Genomic DNA, 24123 nt, shown 5'->3' with positions numbered 1-24123 from the left:
GCTTGTGATGTTTCTACTGTTTAGATTAACTGAATTTGCCAATACAGGAATTGATAATGTTGAAAGTTTTTTAGAAATTGCTATACAAATGCAAATGGATATTTGCATCATGGCTTCTCGCAGCACCGGCAGACAGGCATACAGACACTTAGGCACACAGACATTAATAACTAATGGGTTTTGTGCTCAAACCTATTCTGGGCCCCGCTGTGTGCTGTGCTGGGATTTGAGGCAGGGTTTGTAACAGATTGCCGTCGGGCTTCCCGCTGCTTGGGTGCAGCTGCTATGGAGGACTGGTTTGGCCAAGCTTTCCCTTCATCAGTGGACCGGGGAGGCTTGCTTTTCTTTTCTTTCTGCGCCAAAACAGCATGACGGACAGCTGACTGCCAGGGACAAACAAACAGAACACTGGCACGGAACACTGGGGTCTGTTCTCTAAACAACCCCCCCCACAAACACCTCCCACACAACTCCATAGAGCCCCCCAGACCTACTCCACTGCTGGCTCGCTCTTCACTAATAGTCACAAGTGCTTCTTTATTGTATTTTATACGAGTTTTATAAAGGCGTAGAAGAGCTTTAGCAGAGCGAATAAGCGTAAACTACAGCCTTCTGCCTGTCGTTGCAATGCAAGGAATCCATGGGGGAACAGGGACCAGGGCTGCGCTCAACATTGCCCCATACAGCCTGGACCACGGTCAACACGAAGCCCAGCAGCTCTGCCGTGTGGCGGAGAAGACACTGCTGCAGCAATACATTTGTGCTGCAGGAGCACAGTGCTTGACCCCCCCAGTCATGTATTAACGATCACTCTGGCCCGAGCGCCTTGTCTGCCGTTAGATTAGCCTTTAGAAATTCCAAAGGTGGGGTTTAAAATCAACCAGCGATTGTCGGCTTTTATGAACAGATCAAGGGATTTCAGATGCTGAGGAGCATAAAGCCGAGTTCCCAAACTATCGATTCTACCACTTGAACCGCAACTCTGGATGCTAAGCACTCCTGTGTCTGACGACTCCATCTGATAAAGCTATATATTTTAAGCTCCCTCTGGTGGCGAAGAGGGAGAGATTGTATTCCCTTAGTCGAATGCTCAGTTTTATTGTTGCTGTGGGTAAATCACTTTGTTTGTTTGTTTGTTTTTGGTGCACCAAAATCATGAACTGTAGACATGACACCAGTGACCACAGAGAAACTGAACAAACCGTGCTGTGTCTGTTTCGATTTGGCAGTTTCACACACAAACACAGAACTCAAAATAGTATATACCAATTGCTTAGGGTTTCACTGATGTCTTTGGAAATCATGGTAGCCAACTTGCACCACAGGTCACAGATTTATCCTCTCCCTTACCTCCTTCACTATTCTGCTATCTGATAAGACTTTGCTGAACCTGAATGTGGTGTGCTTGTAAAGGAACAATGCGAGCCGTGAACTATTGACTGCAAGACAGGGACCGCCAGGGAAAACCCCAAAACAACTGCAGCACAACACCGAAGAAATTGTGCATGAAATTGATTCAGTAAACAGGTGCTGGAGTGAAGTATGGAGTGGAATAAGCCCATGTTGAAATTGCAGACTGATGGCACTGCAATACTATGTCTGTTGTTTAATCGTAAACAGGTACGGGCGATGTAATCATGTACAGTAATGTGAAATGCAGGAAAGAAGAACTGTTGTGAGACTACAGTGTGAGATCTGATTAAGTCACTGAGATGCCCCTCCAAGATAAAATCTAATATATACAAACCAAAAAACTACTTATTTTAAAGCAGATGCCCTTATCCCAGGTGACATACATTTCATTACATAAATTACTCATTTATACAGCTGGGATTTTACTGCAGCACTATATATACAGTACTGTATGTTCTAGGTGGCAGAGTGGTGAGTCACTGTCAATCCCATGGCTGGCTGGAGCTGTTGTGGTCTGCTGACCCTCCCGGTGCCTCTTTCCCCTTTTCTGTGCGTTTCCCTTGCGTACCCCATCTCCGTCACGCTTGGCACAACAAGGCTTTGTTACAAACCGCCTTCTTTACTTTACCTGTGAGTTATTGGGCCCAAAACACTCTGTCGTGATCGCTCTCCACCTCCTTCAATTGTTATCCATTACCCACAGCAGGAGCACCACTTAGCTGTAACAGTGCAAACCCATGTCAAGCACTGTCCATTCCCACTGCTATTACGAACGTGCGCACAAAAATCAAGCAAGATCTTTGGAATTTTATTTTTATTCTCTAACCGTAATCCCCTCTTACTAAATGCACATTGTAAGCTTTGACCTGGTTTCACGTTTAAGAGGCTTATGTTCTTATGGTTATTTATTCACACTCTGAGCAGTATATGTTTTGTGTTTGTAATATTATATTGATTTAAATTGGTAGAAATCCATGTCTACCCGGCTGAGGGCAATGTATGTGTTTTGAGAAGACTTGTGTCAGTGACACTAAGCAGGCTTTCCCCAGCGCCCTTACGCCAAAGCACTTTCATTTCCGGTGACTGATTTTGGCTTTGAGTCACAGCCTTTGTCGAGGGTATGATTTGAAAATCATGACGTTATCCTGTACTGCTGTGTACATCAAGCACACGCCTCCAACTGCACACACGCCTCCGGCACCACAGTGAATCAGAAAGTGGTTTCAGTATGCTAACATTGTTTTTAAATGACCATCATTAAAATATGGCTTATATCATTTTTACATCATACATTTACACCCTCAGTATAGCACCATATTTAATTTGTAGTTTTTATGTGTATGGCTTAGTGCAAAATCTGGAGGTGAATACAGAAATGATTGAGTGTGAGAATAGTCATGTGTTGCCATGTATTGTGTGATGCCGCCGAGAACCGAGAATCATGGCAGGCACTGTTGAGACAAAGCAAAGCAGGTGACTTGGTGGTCTGAGAAAAGAAGAACAACAGATCTGAATGTCAGTGATTCTTGGTGGAATCTTCTGTGTGAGACGCAGAACGTATTGCACTATCATACTGTAAATGTGTATAGCCTTTCTATATATATATATGTATATATACACTCACCTAAAGGATTATTAGGAACACCTGTTCAATTTCTCATTAATGCAATTATCTAACCAACCAATCACATGGCAGTTGCTTCAATGCATTTAGGGGTGTGGTCCTGGTCAAGACAATCTCCTGAACTCCAAACTGAATGTCTGAATGGGAAAGAAAGGTGATTTAAGCAATTTTGAGCGTGGCATGGTTGTTGGTGCCAGACGGGCCGGTCTGAGTATTTCACAATCTGCTCAGTTACTGGGATTTTCACGCACAACCATTTCTAGGGTTTACAAAGAATGGTGTGAAAAGGGAAAAACATCCAGTATGCGGCAGTCCTGTGGGCGAAAATGCCTTGTTGATGCTAGAGGTCAGAGGAGAATGGGCCGACTGATTCAAGCTGATAGAAGAGCAACTTTGACTGAAATAACCACTCGTTACAACCGAGCAAAGCATTTGTGAAGCCACAACACGTACAACCTTGAGGCGGATGGGCTACAACAGCAGAAGACCCCACCGGGTACCACTCATCTCCACTACAAATAGGACAAAGAGGCTACAATTTGCACAAGCTCACCAAAATTGGACAGTTGAAGACTGGAAAAATGTTGCCTGGTCTGATGAGTCTCGATTTCTGTTGAGAAATTCAGATGGTAGAGTCAGAATTTGGCGTAAACAGAATGAGAACATGGATCCATCATGCCTTGTTACCACTGTGCAGGCTGGTGGTGGTGGTGTAATGGTGTGGAGGATGTTTTCTTGGCACACTTTAGGCCCCTTAGTGCCAATTGGGCATCGTTTAAATGCCACGGCCTACCTGAGCATTGTTTCTGACCATGTCCATCCCTTTATGACCACCATGTACCCATCCTCTGATGGCTACTTCCAGCAGGATAATGCACCATGTCACAAAGGTCGAATCATTTCAAATTGGTTTCTTGAACATGACAATGAGTTCACTGTACTAAACTGGCCCCCACAGTCACCAGATCTCAACCCAATAGAGCATCTTTGGGAGGTGGTGGAACGGGAGCTTCGTGCCCTGTATGTGCATCCCACAAATCTCCATCAACTGCAAGATGCTATCCTATCAATATGGGCCAACATTTCTAAAGAATGCTTTCAGCACCTTGTTGAATCAATGCCATGTAGACTTAAGGCAGTTCTGAAGGCGAAAGGGGGTCAAACACAGTATTAGTATGGTGTTCCTAATAATCCTTTAGGTGAGTGTATATATGCCAGTGCTTGAGATTTTAATGTATTGAAGAAGTATTTAGGTTAATCCATCTTTTCTGCAAGGCCAGTGTGCTCCAGCTGAGAATAACCCCAATGCCGGTACAAGATAAGAAGTGTGGATAGGTAATGAAACGTATTCAGTACAGCAGTTTATGTAACCAAAAACTGGTGCTTTTGCTGTTGCTCTACATAAAAGTAAATCCTATTTCCTGCAATCATTGCACAGCGCAAACAACTCTGTTATTAAAGGAAACTTTCGTCTGGGGCTGGGAGGGTGGGGGCGTTTCTGCCAAAGCAGAAACCACAGCATCAATTTTAAAGGGCTTAAATTCAGCTTAAACAGATCCCAACCCCACATTTCACATTAAACCTATTCAAAGGGAAGGCAAATCCACGGGAGTACATGGGATTATCTGGGATCCTCCGGGCCTCCGCAGACACAGCCGGCATGGGAGATGCCGAGAGAGACCCAGGCGCGGGAACAGCGTCCGAAAATAAGAAATAAACTAAGAAATCCAATAAACTGCTACACCCCGCTCTTAAATTGGCGTGACAGTGTTAAATGAGAACTTGTGCAGAGGCGGCTTCTGCGGAATTAAAATCTTTACCCGGCGCGTCCGCAAGCACGCGTGGCTCATTGCCAGCCGTGAGGTGAGATTGGGAATAGGAGCTGCCTCTGTGAGCACCACTGAGGTGATGAAAGTACGTCCCCATCAGCAGTTCCTACTGATCTGACCCCCCTCAGTGTTGCTTCATTGAACTCATAAGCAACAGCATCCACAAAACCGCGCTCTCAGCACTCTGCGGCGCGCTAATCAGCTGGGGTGGACGTGGGGGGCTATCTTCAGTCTGAAGGCACATCAAGTAGATTAACGCCGAGCATTTGCCTCTGTTCTCATGGATGTTGTCGGAGACTTTGACAGTTTGCAGGAGCCATGAATATCTTTCACCGGAGCAAAAAGAAAAAACGTATGGTCAACTGTAAAGGCTAGTTGAAAAACATCAAGCAGTTATTTTTTGGTTCTGCGTGAACTGTCTATGGATTAAGCCCTATTCAATATGCAATTAAAATTAATCAGTCATTATTATACGTATATGTTTGTTCCTTTCTATTTTCTTGCCAGTTATCCTACTATGTTAGGAGCACTAATGAAGGCCAGATGCTCACAATAAAGATTAAAAAATCACTTCTACAACCTATAGTTTGTATGTCAGAGTTTTTTCTGTCTAGGAATTGTGTACGGGCATGCAAACGGATAAACAAGTAGCATATATTAAATTAAAGGGATTAAAAGAGTGATGAAGAGCTCAGAGTTCAGTGATTCAGTTAAGCTCCCCTATAGGCTGTATGTATATCATTGCCTCCAAACATCTCCAGACAAATCACAGGAAGAGTTACACAGAGTTCAAACTGTGCCAGAGAGACACAGCATGCCGTATCTCTACTGAACATTAAAGGAAAAGTCCCACTAGTTCTAAAATCACTGTTTTATCTATCTTTAAGAGTTGCTATGGTGTTTAAGAAAGATACACAGCACTTTCCAAAGTTCCATAAATCCATAAGTGTTGGGGGTTTGTAAAAATCTTATGTTCCAGGAAGTTGCTGTTGTTTATTTATTTATTTATTTTTACTTTAATTTTATTTGTAAATAGGAAAATGCTGTTGAAATGTAGTGTGGGATACTCAGAGTACAGTGCTTGTTTGTTTTGCTTTGTTTTGCTTTTGAGGACCTGTCTCTACAACATATTTAACAACATGTGCTAGCAGAATTATCGTCCTTGCTTCATCGGAAGGACACTGCATATCAGATGGTCTTCTGAAAGGTTTCTCTTAGTATGCAGTAGGAGACTGGTCTTGAGGCGTGTTGAGTTGTGTGGGGTCTTAACCCCCAGCAGCCCTGACGCCAACTGCAGGCGTTTGAGCTTAGATTCCCAAAATGCCACAGGAATACAATTAGTAGTTTAAGGATGCTTATATATACACATTTTTTGATTTATAATACGCTCTGTAGATGGGTGTGAATCTGTTTGTTTAAAAGAAGAAGAAACTACACAGATATCTACAAAAAGCTCTGAAGTGCTCCTTCATTGCTTCCAATTAATTACAAATAGTTGTTTTGTTTGTTTGTTTTTCTCATCCACATGCGTCACATACACAGGCTACCTGCACACAAAAAAGTGTCTGCCACGGAGTGATGTACAACACCGCTCTTGTGTGTGTACATTGGAAGGACAACCTGCAAAATTGTAGACAGTGTGAGGTCAGTTTGGAGAAATCTGGGTCAGTGCCAGGAGCAAGCTGTATTCAAATGTGCCATATTGTTTGCCGTAATCCTGTTGACACAATACTCATGCAGGCATATAGACCGGGAATATTAATGTGAAAGGACTAGACTATCGCACTCCATGCATACTATCGGTTTATAAATATATCAGACATTCACATGCAGGATACAATACATACATGAATGTGTCAATGGAAGTTGCATGTGCCTTGTTACTTATTGGATCTGTGTACTATAGTCTCAAATGTGAAGCTGTAGATAAGTGTTAATTCACATTCTATTATTCTAAGGTTCTAAGTGGAATATTGACCCTCAGGACAGAACTGAATAAACCCATATGTTTTTTTATTTTTTCCCTACAGTCTTTTTATTGTGCCTGGCCATTTTAAAGCATATACTATGCTTGGTTTTATATTCAGATACATTCTACCCTTTACAGGATTTTCTTCCATGTGTCAATTGTATTGCAGTAGGGGGGAAAATGGCAATGTTTCTGATATATTTGCAATGCATTTCAATTCAAAAACAGCTTTCCTAACCTGTAGATACATAATGATTGCGATTATACATATATATGTGTGTATACGGACTTATCATAAAAATGCATGATGCATGAATGTGTGCAGATCGTAAAAGTGAGAGGCGCATACCCGGTACAGCAGGTCAGATAACAGGTGAAAATCGCGTGTGAAACAGTGCTTCAGGATCTGCAGCTATAAAAATGTGCTTAGCTTTTTTCTTCCTATCCATGAATAAGAATTTGATGCCATTATTTATTAGAATTTATAGTAGTGCCATAAACGATGCATTTACAACACGCGCACACACACACACACACAGGCACACACATGAGCTCATGGGCAGGGCCGATATGAAAGTGTCAGTGCTGAAATTGCTTTTCTAGGAAATGAAATCTGGTGCAATTCACCATGAAAACATAAAAGTAAGCATGTCTTGGAGCCATAGCCCAGACACACCATCTCCTTTCAAATCAGCGATAAAAAAAATGGTGTGTGTCTAACACAGTAAACAGCAGAGCACAGCAAACTGCAACACAACGAAAGGTGATACAGAACAGCACTGACATCCACCTCTCATATGTCTTGGATGTGATGCTTCGGTGCGATGCTTCGGAGCCTCCCTAATTTAAAAGGGGGGGACCCATGAAAAAAATAATTACTTCAAAGCCTAATCAAAGCTAACAAAGCATGCAAACAAACGCTCAGAGCAGAGCAACAGTGGACAACAAAACATAAACCATCAAACACTGCGCAGGAGCCAGGCAGCTGGGGCCTGGACACTGGCCAGCCTGTTCAGCTGCCAGGACGGGAGCCCAGTCTCCAGGCTCTTTAAAAACTAATTTCTGTCTCCCTATGGCTGGGATCTGCTGCTGTTGGTTGCTGGATCCCGTTCTACCATCTGACCTCCGATACAGACGTTCCACGCGGGGGTGCAGATGGGCGTTCTCCCCCAGTCTGGTTTACACCATCCCAGAACTATTGTTGTCCCTTGTGCTCCTTTGTGAATATCACCTGGATGGTGCAGAATCAGTTGTCAATCCCAGTCCAATGTAAGGGTGTGAGAGCAGTGCAGAGCTGGGAACATGTGAGACATGCCCCCTGTGGATACCAAATCGAGGCCGTCTGCTGGCCTTCAGGAGCGGAGCTGCAAGCAGTGGTGGCGACAAACATCCTTCCTTCTCTCTGACCATCCACCTGCCTGTCTGTCACTCTAACTTGATCTGGATCTCTCCTGTCCTGCTCTGTGTTGAGTTTGTTGTAAGCGGCGACACATTTGGGGGTTCAAGCTGTTCAGTCTGTCATGTGCTGTGTTTGTCGTGTGTGAGTGTGAGAGAGTGTGTGCGCCAAAATGAATCACACAAGAAAGAAAAGAAACAAGAATGGAAATGCTTACCAACAGGATAAGGCCACAGTCAGACGTGTAACCACCAAAAATACCAAAAACCCTACACCATGCCACAGCTTAGACTACAGGATGACTCACTCATAGCCTTTGATTTACTGAACAATGGGGAGGTCCTCTGACTGCTGAGTCAACAAGCTCAGAAGGGAGAATTCCACAGGAGCGGGTCGGTAGAGCTGCTGCGCAGGGGGTCTGTGGAAGGGGCCCGTCTCCAGGTGATGCAGCGAGATTGACTGGCCTAAGCGCAGCTGTCACAATAGCTTGCCTATAATCAGATCAGCTGCTTATTGCTGCATAATTGGAGCAATTAGTCTGCTTTAATTGATTCTCTTATGAGGATACTGCCGCAGCAGTTTACTAACAGTAATCCTGTCTCCAGAGCTACAGTCTTAAAACAAAAAAACAGAGAAATGTATAGGTAAGTCAGCAAGTGCAGAGCAGTGCAGTTCTCTCCCTGGCCCAGATCAAAGTGATAAAAAAAAACCTTTTAACTGGCAGTGCGGCAAAGGCCATTGACCGAGACAGGCCTTATAAAATACAGCCTCCCATTCATTCACATTGTAAAACGGTTATCTGCTTACCAAGCTTCCCTGTGACGTGAAATTCAATAAAGTGCCAAGTGTCCCGCGGGCAAGTGCGGTTTTACAGCATGGCTCCTCTGCCTGTTTATCACAACCCTGTAAGGACTGGTTTTGGGGGCAACTGGTTCTGCAAGTGAACAGAGCGAGTGGCTTGTACTTTTTCTGTCGCAAAAAGCCTTTCTGGGCTGAACAGACTGCTCAGTGCTATAGTGCTTTGTCTGAACTTTCTGCGTTTGTATTATTATTTAATGCCATTAGGTTCTTGAATCCGAGTCCTGCTGAATAAAATCAGCCAAGTAAATACTGCTACTGCTAATGCTAATGCATGTAAATGGAATAAACCCTGTTATACGAGTACATTAAAGACCAGCCGAATGGGCCAGCCTGTCTTTCCAGTGAGGGCCAGGTGGGGGACAGGACAGGAAGTATTCGAGCCCTTCCGACTCACCTCCAGGAAACTCACCTTTCCCCATTGGAGACGTAGGGATACAGGAAGCATATTTTTCAAGTGGATCTCTAAGTTGTGGGTCACCCCTATGACGTGACAGACACCCAGAGTAAGACACTGGGCTGAGTGTGGGGGGGGAAGCAAACCATTAGACATGATGAATAAACTGAAGCTCGTGACATGTAATCCTGCGTGTAATCCCCCTCGGGTATCATTTTAAGTCTGCTTTCGGCATCAGCTTATTAAACAGTCAAGGAGTCACCACAAGGACTTGTCACCCACATCCCAACCTACACACACACACAGGAAGACTGGGAGTGCAGTCAGTCTTAATCAGCACCAACAGTCATCAACATCCTATGTGCGCCTCACACGACAGCAGTTATCAATTCATCTCGGTGTTATAAAGATTACTCACCCCCACCCCCATAATTAATTGTGCAGCCTAAGTTTTACCCAACCATTATTTTTGCTTCTGTTTTTATTATGAATGAGATCTTGCACGTACACAGGGCCTATGTAAATATCCGTTCTGCTTGGCTAGATCCTCAGGAGGGTGAGTAGAAACCGGTGGGGATGTTGTGGGGGGGGGAGGGTGCCTTAAGCCGTGGACCCCCGGGGATCTCCTACGACAGTCTGTCATCCTATAGCAGTTTTTGTCTTGCTCTTGCTGTCCTGCCTCATGGTATACTCTCACTTTTTTGTATTCATAACCCAAGCATGCGTTGTGGTCTTAATGTGCGAAGCGCCCTGTGGCCGGCTTCACAGAGGGCGCTACGCTGAATAAAAATTGATAAATCGATTGATTGATGTGTGGATGGATGTGAGGTCACTGCGGATGCTTAGTGCTCCAGGGCTGCCCGTGTCTAGACGCTGTCCCTCTGGAAGTTGATATCTGATGCAGGGCCAGTACCATAGGCTGTTGTATCAGGGCAGGGGGGCTAGACCGAGAGTTTAAAAAAAAAAAAAAAAAAAAAAAGTGTTTATTTCTGTAGAGTACAAAGTAGGGCTTGTAGCAGAAGCAAGTTAAGTTTTTCTCTTGGAGGGGAGGAGGGAGGGTGGCATGTAATAAGACTGCCCACCTGGGCCTCCAAGTGCACCCCAGGATGTGGTTTATTGACAGGCTGGAGGAGTAAAACTGCTCTTTGATGGTATTCTGCCTCCCTCCTGTCAGCCATGTGCTTAATTTCTCTTTGCACTGCGGCCCCGCTGGTATGAAACACACACACACACTCTCCTCTCTCACTCCCTACAACTCTCTCTCTCCCACTGCGCTGGCCTGAGAAATAGATCTTTTGCTGTGCCTGAAGACTGCATCCCAGCCATCATACCATGTGCAGTAAAATGAAAGGTTTATCTTCAGCATCTCCTAGCAGTTCTGTATCAGGCGTTTGTTTGTGACCAGCTCTCACTTCACATCTACACGCATGGTGTCAGAGTTGATCTGTTCGCTTCCCCCTCCCCCGACACGTCACACTTACACGGCTTTATGAGTGTGGCTCCTTAGACTCAAGCGCAGCCTTGTTTTCTTTGATTTGCTCTGGCATGGAGGAGGCTGTGTTAGTCCCAAATACTTCTCTAACACATCCGTACTGAGTGCATGCAAGAGGCGATGGATTTAACGGCTTGCTTTGATGGGGGTAGTAGCAAAAGTGTGGAAAAAAAATAAAATGCAAGCATGGACTGAAGTCAACCAGGTACAGAGAGGAGCTACCAATGATCACATGATCACACATGTAAAACCAAGTGACAACTCCACCCTATGCCAAATAGTGTCAGAGAAAGAGAGAAAGAAAGAGAGGAGGAAAAAGCAACTTGTTCAGCACAAGCTGCTTTTGAGAGTATATGGGTTTTGCATGGCTGACAGTCAAAGACACCCGCTTTTAAAGAAGTGCAGGTTCTCAGTGAGCTGCAACAGAAGTACACGCAGATGGCAGACGGACAGCACAGCCAACGGTGTCGCTCAACTGCCACCCAAACTGCAGAGCCAAGAGAACCGCGTTCTTGTAACTCCCAATCCTCGCTAAAGCTCAGCTTGGCGTTCCAGCTCTGAGATGCTGGCAATCTAGGAGATGTCTTGTCTTGATAGAGTGCTAGAATAATGCGTTTTAAATATTTAATAGGACACAATTCGCAACTAAACAGGGCCGGCACAAGATGGTGATAAAATAATCTTTTCGTTGTCCCCGATGGCTGTCGAAAGACTTAAAGCAGACTATGCCTGCATGAAACCATTAGCTATTTCCCAAGGCTGTACTGGACTTGTGGAGGAGAGCTTCACCGCTGTCTCTCTGTGCTCTGCTTTGTACTTCATTCCCAGTACAGTATATCAATATGTGGAGGCTGGTGCTTTAGTGCTATTGATTGCACTGGTTAATACTGATGTTTCTTCACCTCTCACATGTAATTAGGTTTCTGTACACTCATGGAGATGAATGTGATATTGCATAAAAGCCCATTACACATAATCACGCAGGGATGGGCAAGCGAGGAAGGAAAGGTCCCCGCATCTGACATGAGAAGGGACCTGCCTCCCCCAGTCGAGACCCCTGTAGTCTAGGGGTGTGTGTTGTGTCAGATAGAGTCCTACTATGATGGAAGTGCTGTATGAAAACAGAGGTTGCTGCCTCAGGGTATCGGTACAGCCTATTTCATGAAGGTGGCATGTACGATCGGAGGTTTGTTTGCAGAGAGCAGGAGTCACCGAACTCAACCCCCTCTAATAAAACAATTTTTAACATGTCAAACGTGGGAAAAGCTGCCACAGACTGCCTGAGACACACGAATCAGTAGAACAGGTGATTTACCCTCCAAAAGCTGCTGGTCAGTCTTGAATGCCATTACACTATCCTCTAAACTGCCTGCTTCCCTTTTCACAACTATATGTGTCTGATGTTTTACAACCCATTAACTTGAGGTCCTCTTCATGAACTTGGCAGTGTTCGTAGACACTTCTGACTGTGTGTGACTTACATGTTTTCTGTTATTTTACTTTTTTACTGCTGCTTGTGAATTTGCCAGTTTCCGGTGTGGTTTTCTGATAAATGGCAATCTACAGTAAGATGAGAAGCAATACACACACACACACACCAGGGCAGGAAATGTGGCATGGAAACAAAACGAAAACAGGCAAACTCCGCTGACGCAATGAACTAATCCATTCAGAATGGTCGTATATTACCTGAGAGGCGCTGGGTGCGATGGGATTTCCTGAATATTAAAAATTGCGGCACCAGTTTAAACACCTCATATGAACCGTCTGTCCTGTGCTGGAGTAGATAGCACTACTGGTGGGAAGCCTGTCAATGTCAGTGGGGAGTACAGGAGTAGCAAGCAGATCATTGATTTGTTTTCACTAGTTATTCCTTCTAAACAGTGCCCATGCAGTCCTCGTTATTTCAGTTGTGCAGTATATGGGCCAACATGGGAAGCACCAATGAAGCCTCCTACTGTTATCACAGCCAGTGCAGTGCGGAGGGGCATACATCATAGTGTCTGAGTGCGACAAGGACAAGCTCCGAAGACAAAGGAGCCACAATTAATAAATGTTTAGATTGCACCCTGGGACTGGGTTGCTATGGTTTATGAGCGCTGAGAAAACAGTGAAGAGGGAGCTTTGGCTGAGCTCTTAAAGGTTAAACCTGAAACTCGCAGCTATCCTCATCCGTCTTTGCGCAACAGAAGAATAAATGCTTTTTTTTTCTTCTTTTCTGAGAAAGATATATGTCGCATCCTTAGTTAGCAGTGCTAGAGGTGGTGGAAGATGTGGTATGTTTAGATTTTGCAGTTATCAAATCTGCGTATGTACTTCTGTAAACCACTGTATATTTTTAAGAGAAATACAGCATTCAGGAAATTAGCATTTGTATTTCTAGGAGCCCTACCTGATTTCTCCTTTTCTCTTGTCAAAATTACTATATATATATTTGTTTAACTTATTAATTTATTAGTAGAAGTAGTATCAGCAGTTTCTGTTAAGTCCTTATTAGTCTTCACTTCACTGTGAGCTTTAGGCTTGACCTGCAACATCATGGCAACCCTCTAGACTAGACACGAATCATGAACCCAGGACATGATTGCAGGTTCCAACCTGGCAGAAGCAGGAAGACATCCCTGCACTGAGCTGTGATTTAGTCCGAGCCGTCCATTGCTGAGTGTTTGTTGTCTTCCAGTGTAAACTGAGGTGTGATAGAGTTTTTGCAATTGTGGGCCAAAACTATAATGGAAAGCTAGAGCTAAACAGTGAGGCGAATTGTGTGGTACCTTGGGAAAGCACTTTGGTACATTCATGGCACATGCAGAGAAAAAAAAAAAAACTAAAGTTAACAAAAGTTAGTATCTTCCTGTGTATGTAGCCGTGTGGCTGTGCGCACGTGTGCGCATCTGGTAGAAGTTCCTGTGCAGTACATGTGTGCTTCTGAAGATATGAACAACACCAAGAATTAACTTTAGACCATAACAGTTTATTCAGTGATGGAGTCTCACTAGACTGATAACTGTACCAGAAGGAGGAGAACAGCCCATCTCTCAGTTCTACATATCCCCCCCCCCCCCCCCCCAAAATAAAAAGTGCTTTAATGTCTATCTACACACCTACTGTCCCAACAGCAGAATGTACTACAAAAAACAGACAGGAAAGTAGTAGTAGTAGTAGTAGTAGTAGTAATAATAATAATAATATAAAATCATCACATTTCGGCTATCTTGCACACCAAATTAAAGATGAGTTGTATGGTAAATACTGATAGAAAAATACAATATACATCGACTGCAGAGTTTTATGCAAGAAGCTGCAGTCTACACAGCATTGAGATAATAGTAATAATGATGAAGATAACACAGTTTAGCACAGTTAGTACCCTCCTCTCCCGGTCGTTAGTTTTCCTTTCTCATGTGGAATCCATCTCAGTATTACTTCCCAGTATTATTTGTCGTTAGCAAAGCAATCTGTAACTGTATCTATATCTGTGTCCAATCCACCTAGTTCGAACCTCTCCCGGGCTCTCTGTACCCTTGGGCTCAACACCCATCTCTCTATCCCTCTCAGATCATCATAGTTTAGTTGGAGTTCAGGCCACACTACCGTCGTTATTAGGGCAGGGAGAGGTGTACAATGTAGATACAGGAGGGAAAGATTGGCAGTTTTTCCAGAAGCTATGGAAAATCCCGGAGAATTTTTAAGCAGACCGAATTTGTGGCTACTGCAGGGAAGTTTCACCTTAACTTCCCCCTGTACTCTCCCTTGAGCGTAAAGAGAGTCGCACAACGTTGCTCAACACATTGAAGTCAATATAATACATAATGGAAATGCTGCTTTACTCATTAATGAAGTCACCTGATGCTTATGTTTTCGGTTTTTTTATGTCACCGGGCCCTGATGTCAGCCTCCACACGTTTCACTTTCCACACATGCGGCCTCTTCAGCAGGGGACCCCTATCAGAGGTCTCCAGGCCTGGTCTCAGAGGGTCCCGATTCACCAGATTTTCAGTGCGTTATCTATCGGTGGCTGTAGATATTGCTTATCGTCACTGAGGGGAGCCAATGATTTGTTCGGTTATGTTATTCACAGTTTGGTTGCAAGGGAAACCAGAAGACAACGTCACTCTCCAGTGCCAGGCTGGGGGCCCCAGAGTCGAGAGAGCAACTACAGGCCAGATTCAGATCTTCTGGTCCTGTCTGTGCCTAATCACTGTGGCCTGGCAAGATAAATCAATCAGGGCTTCCTCCCTATCTGGCTCCAAGAACGTCTCTGGCTCAACACCTGTGTAATGTCGTTATTGGTGATAGAAACTGAGATATTTAAAGAGCCCAGTGAACTCCCTGGCTGTCTGTAATCGAGAGCAACTTAGAGACGATGAGAATTATGTTAACATTTATTATTTCCATTTAAAAGGGTATAAATTTAACATATCAACTGTGCATTTAGTTTGTTGGGAAGACTCGTTTTGTGTGACCGTAGAGGCTTCACACAGAGACGTCTTGAAATGGAACGACTCATTTCCTTTCAAATGCAACTTGAGTTCAACACAGGTCATCGCAAACCCATCTCGGGAAGATGGGACCCGGACCCGTCTGCACACAAGCAGGTTGCATCAGGGAAGAGTGTGAGGAGAATGCTCTTCGCTCTGAACAGACTCCCTATTACATAGTACACACAGACATCCTTGGGGTGACTTTCGTGATTTCTGACACGGGACAAGATTTGTCAAGGAGAGGAGTTAACTTGTAACGGTTACTTTACAGTAGAAATTAGGTGTTGCTGGCAAACAAAATATATTTATGTATCAAAAAAATACTTAATAATAAGTAAATAAATCCACTTTTTTTTAGAATGCTGTGAAGACCAAAACATTATGCATTCAACTCAATGCACTACAGGAATGTGTAAACAGTGTGAGGCATCATGGTTGGTTTTTGGCTATTTATTGTATTGTGTTTTTTATTATTATTATTATTATTATTTTTTGCAGAACCAATGTTGAGGGTTGCTTGCATGTATCCGTGCGGTGCAGCAGCGCAGAGGTCTGGGCCTGCCTGCCACTGAGGCCTGCTCTACAGTGCTGGTGTGATCAGTGGGGCCTGTGTTCTGGCTGTCAGACATGTTGGGTATAGCTGGATCTGTGCTCTACATGAAACATTATGCATGAAATCAGCATTGTCCCTCAGTTTGCGCTTCCACCTGTGGCCACTCTATTAATCAGGACTGAGCTCCAAGTGGGCGGGCCAGACCAGATGGGTATTTCTACACCATTTAATTTATACACAGCTTCTGTTTCTCCCTTTTTGTGTGTTGCATTTACTGTGCTGATACTAATTTGCCCAGCTCCATCTGTACAGTTGTCTAGCCCACTTTAGAATTTTAGATTGAGAAACAAACAGACAAGCAAAGTGTACATAAATAAAACATAACCGTGAACAGTAGAAGAACGACAACAATTGTCAAATAAATAAACACAAAACAAAAGAGTTTTTTAATCAAAATGCTGGTAGGGTTTATATACCTGTACAGAATTCGTTACAAACCTTTCTGTTTGTTTGTTTGTTTGTTTGTTTGTTTGTTTGAGGCTATTTATATTATTAAATAAATAATTTTATATACACTTGCAAAAATGCACCCCCCCTCCAAAAAAAAAAGACTTTAAAATAGTTTTAATATTTAATCTTTTAAAAAGTATAGCCCATCAAGAGTATGTCTGCTGCTACATTGGATTTTTTTTTCTTTTTTGTAATATTTCTAATATATAGCCATACACAGCACATCTTTATCAGCTACAAACATTACAAATTAAAGCAGTTGCACAGTGAGTTGATTGCTTTATCCTGAGTCCAGTTAGAGATGAAGACTGCTGGTGTTTGGTTATCTGTCGTAACTGAGAGAGCGCCCTGGGATGCGGGTCGACCCTTTGACTGCGTTTACCTGTGACGACGTACCTTGACTTATTGCGCAACAATACTAGTCTTTGCAGTAATTGTAATACATTACAGTGATGTTTAGTTTTTGTCTTGCTTTTGTTTCTTCTCTTGTTTTTTTCCCTGACAACATAGTGGACACTGAATAACACTGTTTATCTAAAAAAAATCCTTGTGTTTAACTTTGTACATTTGGCAATAGATATGTCTAAGAGTTAAGCTAAATGCACAGAAGGTATTCATTTGGGGGGCGGGGGGGCGGAGTCTTGTGAAAGTTAAAATACCTTCAGTGTCTGTCTACGTTCCACTTCTTTTCGAAATGCTCAAATACATCTGACAGAATCTTTTCCGAACATCACCATTCAATGGCACAAAAAAATAAAACAGAGTTGAGTTTCGCCTCAAACTTAACAGACACTTCAGTTGGGCTTCCCAGTCAACACAGCTTTTCAACAAGGAAGCCTGCTCTTCAAAACGCTGACCGTTCAGGAATTTAAGAGAAGTCTCTATTTTATAACATACAGGAGTAAAAGGCATATTGCTTTAAACGAAATTTGAGGCTTAAAGCCGTTGTGGGACACACAAGAGTAGAGCATTGTCTTAAATTTTGACACAAGGCCTCTGTATTTTCCAAATGTGTGCCGGGGTCTTGGGTACAGAATCAACAATCATCTCTTGTCCTGCACTTGACCTTTGGAAGGGAAGAGAGTCCCAAGCAATCCAGCCCGAGTTACCTGAAATAGCTGGGGAGACCGAGACACTTGTCCAGACTGGAATGTGAAGGGCGTGGGGTGGACCAGCCCTTGTTCAGAACAGCAGTATATTTTGTCATTGTGGATTGTTTTTTTTTTTTTTTTTTTCTTTTCTTTACTTTGAATTTTTATGAGACAGTTTTGGTCGCAGTTCAGAGTCAACGTCCCATCTTTAAAACCACATTTCCTTTGCTTGGATGTTCACATTCTGGCGAGCCAACGGCAATCAACCTGAAACACGTCAGGTTATAATGTTCGGCACAGCAACAGCAGAAGAAAAAAAATAAAATGACAAACAAACAAAAATTAAAATCCTTTCTGTGCAGGATGAGCTTGTTTCACGTCCTAGTCTGGTGGAGAAACGCTGTGAAAGTCACGTCTCAACAGGGTAACTTGAGTTGAGTTGGATTAACGGTTTATGTAAAATTTTAGATGCAGATTTCCCTGCTGACAGCTGCTGGGGAATAAATAAGGGGGGGGTTTGAACAAGATGATGTAGAAGGAGCAGAAGAAAGTCGTCCGTATTTTGTCATGTAATATTTTAGCCTGTGAAAGGTTAGCAATCAGAGTGTCTCGTCATGGTGTTCCTAATCCACAGTCGTGTTTCCAGAGAGTGCAGACAGATTACCTCTGGGAGGCACTAGGACCCAGACAAATGATCCCTGAGAGAGTGAGCGGGGACAGCTGGCAGACACAGATATCTCTCCATTCACAGATAGCCTGATCAGGCATCTGGAGCCAGACTGCAGACATGACATGCATTTTACCAACCGACTGCTCCGTCTCCAAGCAGACGCTCAGCTAGCACAGCGCTCAGACCCTGCACAAAGACCCCAACCTCCCTGGCCATATGCACCCTCAGTCAGAAAGAAAAGAAAAGAAAAGAAAAAAAAAACCTATGCAGAAACTGCCTGCAAATCAGGCACACACCAGATTTCATTTGAAGATGCTTTCAGACTGAGAGAGCTGTCTAAGGGCTGATGAGCACAGACAGGTACAGAACAGGGTTATGAAAGGAAACGGAGGCAGGGTGTTTTAGACGCTGTTCCACAGTCCTCCTTACTTGCAACACAATCCATTCAGTTTTGCATTAGCAACGTTTCATGCACGCTAAATTATGTTCAATCACATTAGCTGCACACATCCACACCCCCCGATCAGAAGATGCTCCGCCGTGTTAAACATGCCCACTAATTTTTAATGTTATATTTTTTCTATGTATATTGAGAAAAGGTCACTTGAACAATAAATCCTAGCTAGACAACAGCATTAGTGGAGGACTTTAAGCTATGCTATCAAGTTATACTTGTTAACAGTAACATTATAGTTTGTTACTCGGTTTTAGTATTGTAATAATAATAATAAACCTGTCACGTCATTATTCAGTTATAATTATAACCGTTTTAAAACTGTTGCAAATGCACATTGAGGTCTGCCGAGGTTGGCTGTGTTTGTTAATGAACAGCCCGGTTTCAGACCCATATAGAAGATGCTTTTTCTTTAAGAATTGCATGGATTTACCTTAAAAAAACAGTTTTTCATTGATCTAGATGGGTTTACTATGTTTCCTAAACAGTACTTCTATAAATATTAAATATCTATCTGCCTGCACTTGGATACTATATATTCCATCTATGGTACCGATTCCCACTTTTCTCAAAGATTAGGATAAAAACTTTTCATTCACCTTTCTCTCAGAAGCTGGTTTTGGGAAACAAGATGCTTTATCAAAGTGCCTTTTTTTAACTGCAATGTGCATCTCCTCTTTTCAACAGCGGAAGGCTTTGCAAAGCCCCATGCTGTCTGTCTCCAAGCTGTCGAAAATGTCATAGCTGTATAATAGAAGCAAAAGCACTTACGGGAGTCTTTGACGAAAAGACAAAACAAAACCACCGGCGGGAGGGTGGGGGGTGGTGGGGGGAGAAACAATAAAGGTTCTGTTCGGGTTGAGTCAGCTGTTGATAGTGCTGTGGTCACCAGCGGTTGGGCGCTGGAGGTCGGTTGGCGGTGTGTTAGGGTGACGCAGCAGGGTCGAGCCCTAGTAAGTGAACACCAGGTCGGAAATGCTGGGCACGAGCAAGTCCCCGGAAATCATCTCATTCACCTCCGGCGTACAGTAGTCGGGGAAGTCAAAGTGTGATCCTGAGTTGGCGTGAAAGGCGTCAAAGTCCTTGTCCAGAGCAGAGCAGTCCATGGGCACGCTGTCAAAGTCGGAGATGATGTGCAAGATCTCCTCGTCCAGTTCCTCGTCGGAGGAAGCGGACGACACGAAAGAGGAGGAGCTGGTGGAGGTTGGCGTAGACGACCTGCCGCTGAGGGAGGCTCTGTGGTTGGGGAGCCTGGGCTCTCTGGAGGCCCGGCACACGTCCTCCGGCGCAGTCGCCTCCGAGGGCGGGGAGGCAGGGCGGGCTGGCTGTGGCGCGGGGGCTGCGAGTTTGGTGGGTGTGGTGACGGGGGTGTCTTCCAGTGGGGGCTGGGGAAGCTGCTGGTGATGGTAGGGACTGAGGACGGGGTTCAGCGGCTCCCGGTCGTTCTGCGTCGCTGCCACCGGGATCGACGGTTTTACATCCATGGCGTCGTCTTCGCTGATGTCCTCGTCGTAGCTCTTGTGTTTATTGCTGGTAAGGTTCACTTTGTGTTTGGAAGCAGAGGTTTTGAGTTTGAGCACTTTGCTAGTGGTGCTGGTGGTGGTGCTGGTGGTGGAGCGGCTGGGGTAGGACTTCTTCTGGGGCGGCTTCTCGCTTGCTTTGATGGGCCCCGATGACTTGCTCTTCTTCCTGGGCCGGTACTTGTAATCGGGGTAATCTGCCATGTGCTTCAGTCTCAGCCGCTCAGCTTCCTTGATGAAGGGGATCTTCTCGTAGTCTGGCAGCAGCTTCCACCTCTTGCCCAGGCGTTTCGAGATCTCTGCGTTGTGCATGTCCGGCCACTGCTCCATGATTTTCCGCCTCTCGATCTGTGACCAAACCATGAAGGCATTCATCGGCCTCTTGATATGTCCGGTCGGAGTCTTGCACCAGTTGGGGTCCTTGTTGGGGGGAATGCACCCGAACACTTCGTCCCCTTCCTCAGCTCCCAATCCAATGGAAGCATCTTGGGTTGAATCACTTTCCATGCTGGAGTGTTTGAGTCCTCTTTGCTGAACCATGATGCACAAATGAACTCTACTCAGTCAAGACCATGCAGGAGTCCTCCATACTCCAGTCTCCTCCACTGCTTCTCTCTGTCTCCCTCTCTCTCTCTGGTCGTTCTCTCTCTGTCCGTCCAAGTTGTCACAGGAGAAATGTTGCACCCTGACAATCAAAGAAAGGCTCAGTATCATTAGAGGGTATTTCAGCTCACTGCACATAGCTTTCTTCTACAACCAGCTGCTGATATACTTATCTCACACCTCCAAACTGTGGAGACCTATGATCATGTGGGGGTTGATTGGAGGGTTTGGTTGCTAACATCCTGCTGTCTCTGAGGTTATGTATAACTTAAAGCAAGACATGCCCAGAATCATGAAAATAAACAAATAAAAACACTGCACGTCAAACCTCCCTCAACAACCACCACCACCTACTGCACACACCCCTTACCTTCATGAATCAGTTAGCAGACTGAGACATCACACGTGAAGCATACATAATAATAAATAACCGTGCTTACCAGTGATTTAGTAGGCTTGGATAACTCTTCTTCCTGATAGTCTGCACAGCTCTGGAAACCAGCACTCTGTTTGCTGCCTTGGCAAAAGCTCTGACACTTCAGGATGTCCAGTTGCTAATTGTAAGGGATGCCAGGGGATGGGGAAGGGGGGTTGTATAGACTGCTGCCCCAGTGTCGCTGTCTGCTTCAGGCTAGCTATCCCGGCTTGTGTGCATGCAGTCCTTCCTGGCACTCTCTCTGCCTCTCTCTCTCTCTCTCTCTCTCTCTGTCTCTCTCTCTCACACACACTGCCTGCTGTCTCTCCAGCCTATTCCCTTTTGCAGGGCCAGCCCCTCTGTCTGCTGCTCTATAAACCTTCACTGTAAACAGCTCAACCTTCCCTGACAGACACAGACTCCTCCCCCAGACCCCCCTCCCTTTCACCCAGCATCGCAGTCTGCATGCGGGGGAGAAAGTTTCTGCAACAGAAACACACAGAGACACACGGGGAGACAGACAGAGAGGGAGGGAGAGAGCGAGAGAGAGAGAGAGGCAGACAGGCAGACAGACAGACAGACAGAAGTCTAGTTAAATTGTGTGTGCATTCCCAGGACAGTTAGATGATGTGAATTGTGCGCACTAAAAGCACATGCATGCACAAATGTTCTCACGCCTCCATTGGTTATTCTGTAGATGTGATTGTATGTGCGCTGCTGCCAGTCTTTAAAGGGTAAAGCATATGTGGATACAGATGCACTGCCAACATGGGGTAACAGCATAATTATGGAAATGTCAGTGATACAAAACAATCCTAAGCAAGTCCTAAGTACAAATGTGTGTGTACACAAATACATATACATATATAAACTGTGATTCTATGTTAAAGTAGATTATGTATTGTATATAGTCTACTTCTATAGTTCTGGAACATTCTTAATCCTCTTATGCCTCCTCTTTATGTTTATATGTGTGTCTGTGCACAGACACATACACAGACATGCACACACAGACAGACACACACACATATAATCTGCATGCTGAAACAGAGTATAAATAACGGCCCACCTTGTCTCTCACGTCTTGGCTATCTCTTCATCTCACACACAGACACTGACGCAGGTGAAATATTCTTCCCCTGCAGCTGTTGCCATTAATTTGATTAAAGTTTTCAAATGAAGAATTTCAATTAAGAAGTAATCTTAGGGCTACATGAATAAAATAAAATAAAAATGTGCCAAGTCACTATTAGCATTTGAATGCCAAATGTGGGGAAGCATGAAAAATTGAGCTTGATGTCCTAGCATGACATTGGTTCTGTCATTAAGGCTCCCAGAAAATGGACAATTATAATGAAGGATCTCTGAGCTAAGTAGAGAGAAAGGATAAATGCCTCTGCTAAGAATGTGCTCTGTCCCTAAATGGCATTGTGTGCTTCCTGCCTTAACTTCCGTGAGCCAAGTGTTGTTCAGAGCACCACTTGCACGCCTGGCCGTGTGGGATGTATCCGAAAAATGTGCACCCCAGTTCTCATTGAAAGAAAGTCTTTTTTTTTTGTTGCTTTGTTTGAATATGAACTCACTCAGATGCTACAATTGCCATGACCATCTTTAGAAAAAAGAAATTAAGACATACATCTGTATCTCAGCCTTCTTGTTGTTCTCTTTTTAATTGTATTATTGTTTTAACATTTTTATCGTCAAGCACAATAATAGATATTTTCCACGTGTTTGCTCTCTTCCCAGCTGTCTGTCTGAGCCTTTCCAGTTTCACAAGCTTTGTTTTAACTACAGCATCCAAGAACTAACGAGGCCGCTTAGCACTTAATAAATAAAAGCAAATGTCAGGCTTTGGAATGAATTGAACCCTCAATCGTTTTCAGAGCTGTGTGGCCCAGTGCTGCTGCTGGGTCAACTGCAGTTCAACAGGACCGCGCTGGGGATGGAATATTCTCCCGTCTGTGTGCTCCATCGGGGTGTGAAAGCCAGCAGGAAGATCAGTCATCCCTGTGAAGCCGTGTCCAGCGGTCGGCACCAGTTCACCAGATCTTCTTGAGTCTGGCTAACTGCCTTTCATGACATAATGGGAGTAAAAGCAGATTCCCAATGACGACGCAGCCCCCAGCAGGGCAGCTATCAGAGAAATGAGTAGACAGAGTTGGACAGTAGTGGCAGACTTAATGTGACCTGTATTGTGGGTAGGCTGGATAGAGAAGGATGTTTCTGGATGGACGGGTTTCAGCTTGGCCAGACTCCACCTGGCATGACTGCGCAATTGATGTCATAGACTTTAATACACTGGAGTGTGTAGGGTTGTTGAAGCCAGTAGAAGACTTGCATTTTGTTTTCTCCTTTGAAGAAAAAGATAAAAAACGAAATGAGTGAAGTTGAGCAATTCACCTTTAGAGCGACAGACAGGTTTCCTGTTTCAGCCAACTGCCGTGTGCAGTATGACTGCCACAGGGGCCAAGAGATAAACCGTCACATTTATATAGCGTCTTTGGTTAGCACTCCAGTATTGCTGTGCCGGCGATGCTGGCAGCCCCGTAGCTTCAGATCAGTCTGTTCGGCAGTCTGACAGCGAAAGGGGAGGATGGATCAGGATCGTGGAGGCAGCAGTGTTCTCTCATGTGACTGCTTCCGTTGCGATGTGCTTCTGGTCAACTGCAGACACAGTCATTTGAAACTCCTTGGCATACAGTCCAAATACTGCGATTTTTCTCTGCAGTCGCTTTTTCATTTTCTTTCTCTCTCGCTCTCTCGGCCTCTCACTCCCGCTCTCTCTTTCTCACCATCTCCTTGTCTGCCTGGCTGTGTCTGTGTGAATCGGAAGACTGTGCCTCTGGGA

General features: G+C 44.4%; 1 protein-coding gene across 1 annotated transcript; it reads right to left on the bottom strand.

The window, feature by feature from the left end:
- Positions 1-16515: 16515 nt before the first annotated feature.
- sox12 (SRY-box transcription factor 12) lies at positions 16516-21607 on the bottom strand. Its single transcript, XM_066702178.1, has 2 exons — positions 21301-21607; positions 16516-20942 (listed from the first exon to the last, which is right to left on the bottom strand). Exon 2 carries the CDS (start codon positions 20795-20797, stop codon positions 19688-19690), a length of 1110 nt encoding a protein of 369 aa, XP_066558275.1. The 5' UTR covers positions 20798-20942; positions 21301-21607; the 3' UTR covers positions 16516-19687.
- Positions 21608-24123: the final 2516 nt, after the last annotated feature.

Source organism: Amia ocellicauda, chromosome 4 (assembly GCF_036373705.1).
Source record: "Amia ocellicauda isolate fAmiCal2 chromosome 4, fAmiCal2.hap1, whole genome shotgun sequence".
Lineage (NCBI taxonomy): Eukaryota > Metazoa > Chordata > Actinopteri > Amiiformes > Amiidae > Amia > Amia ocellicauda.
The sequence above is the reverse complement of the archived record's forward strand: the minus strand, read 5'-3'. Positions and strand labels throughout refer to the sequence as shown.

Bases quoted from the DNA above. Each gene is read 5' to 3' on its own strand.
- sox12 (XM_066702178.1), bottom strand. From the start codon at position 20,797: ATGGTTCAGCAAAGAGGACTCAAACACTCCAGCATGGAAAGTGATTCA.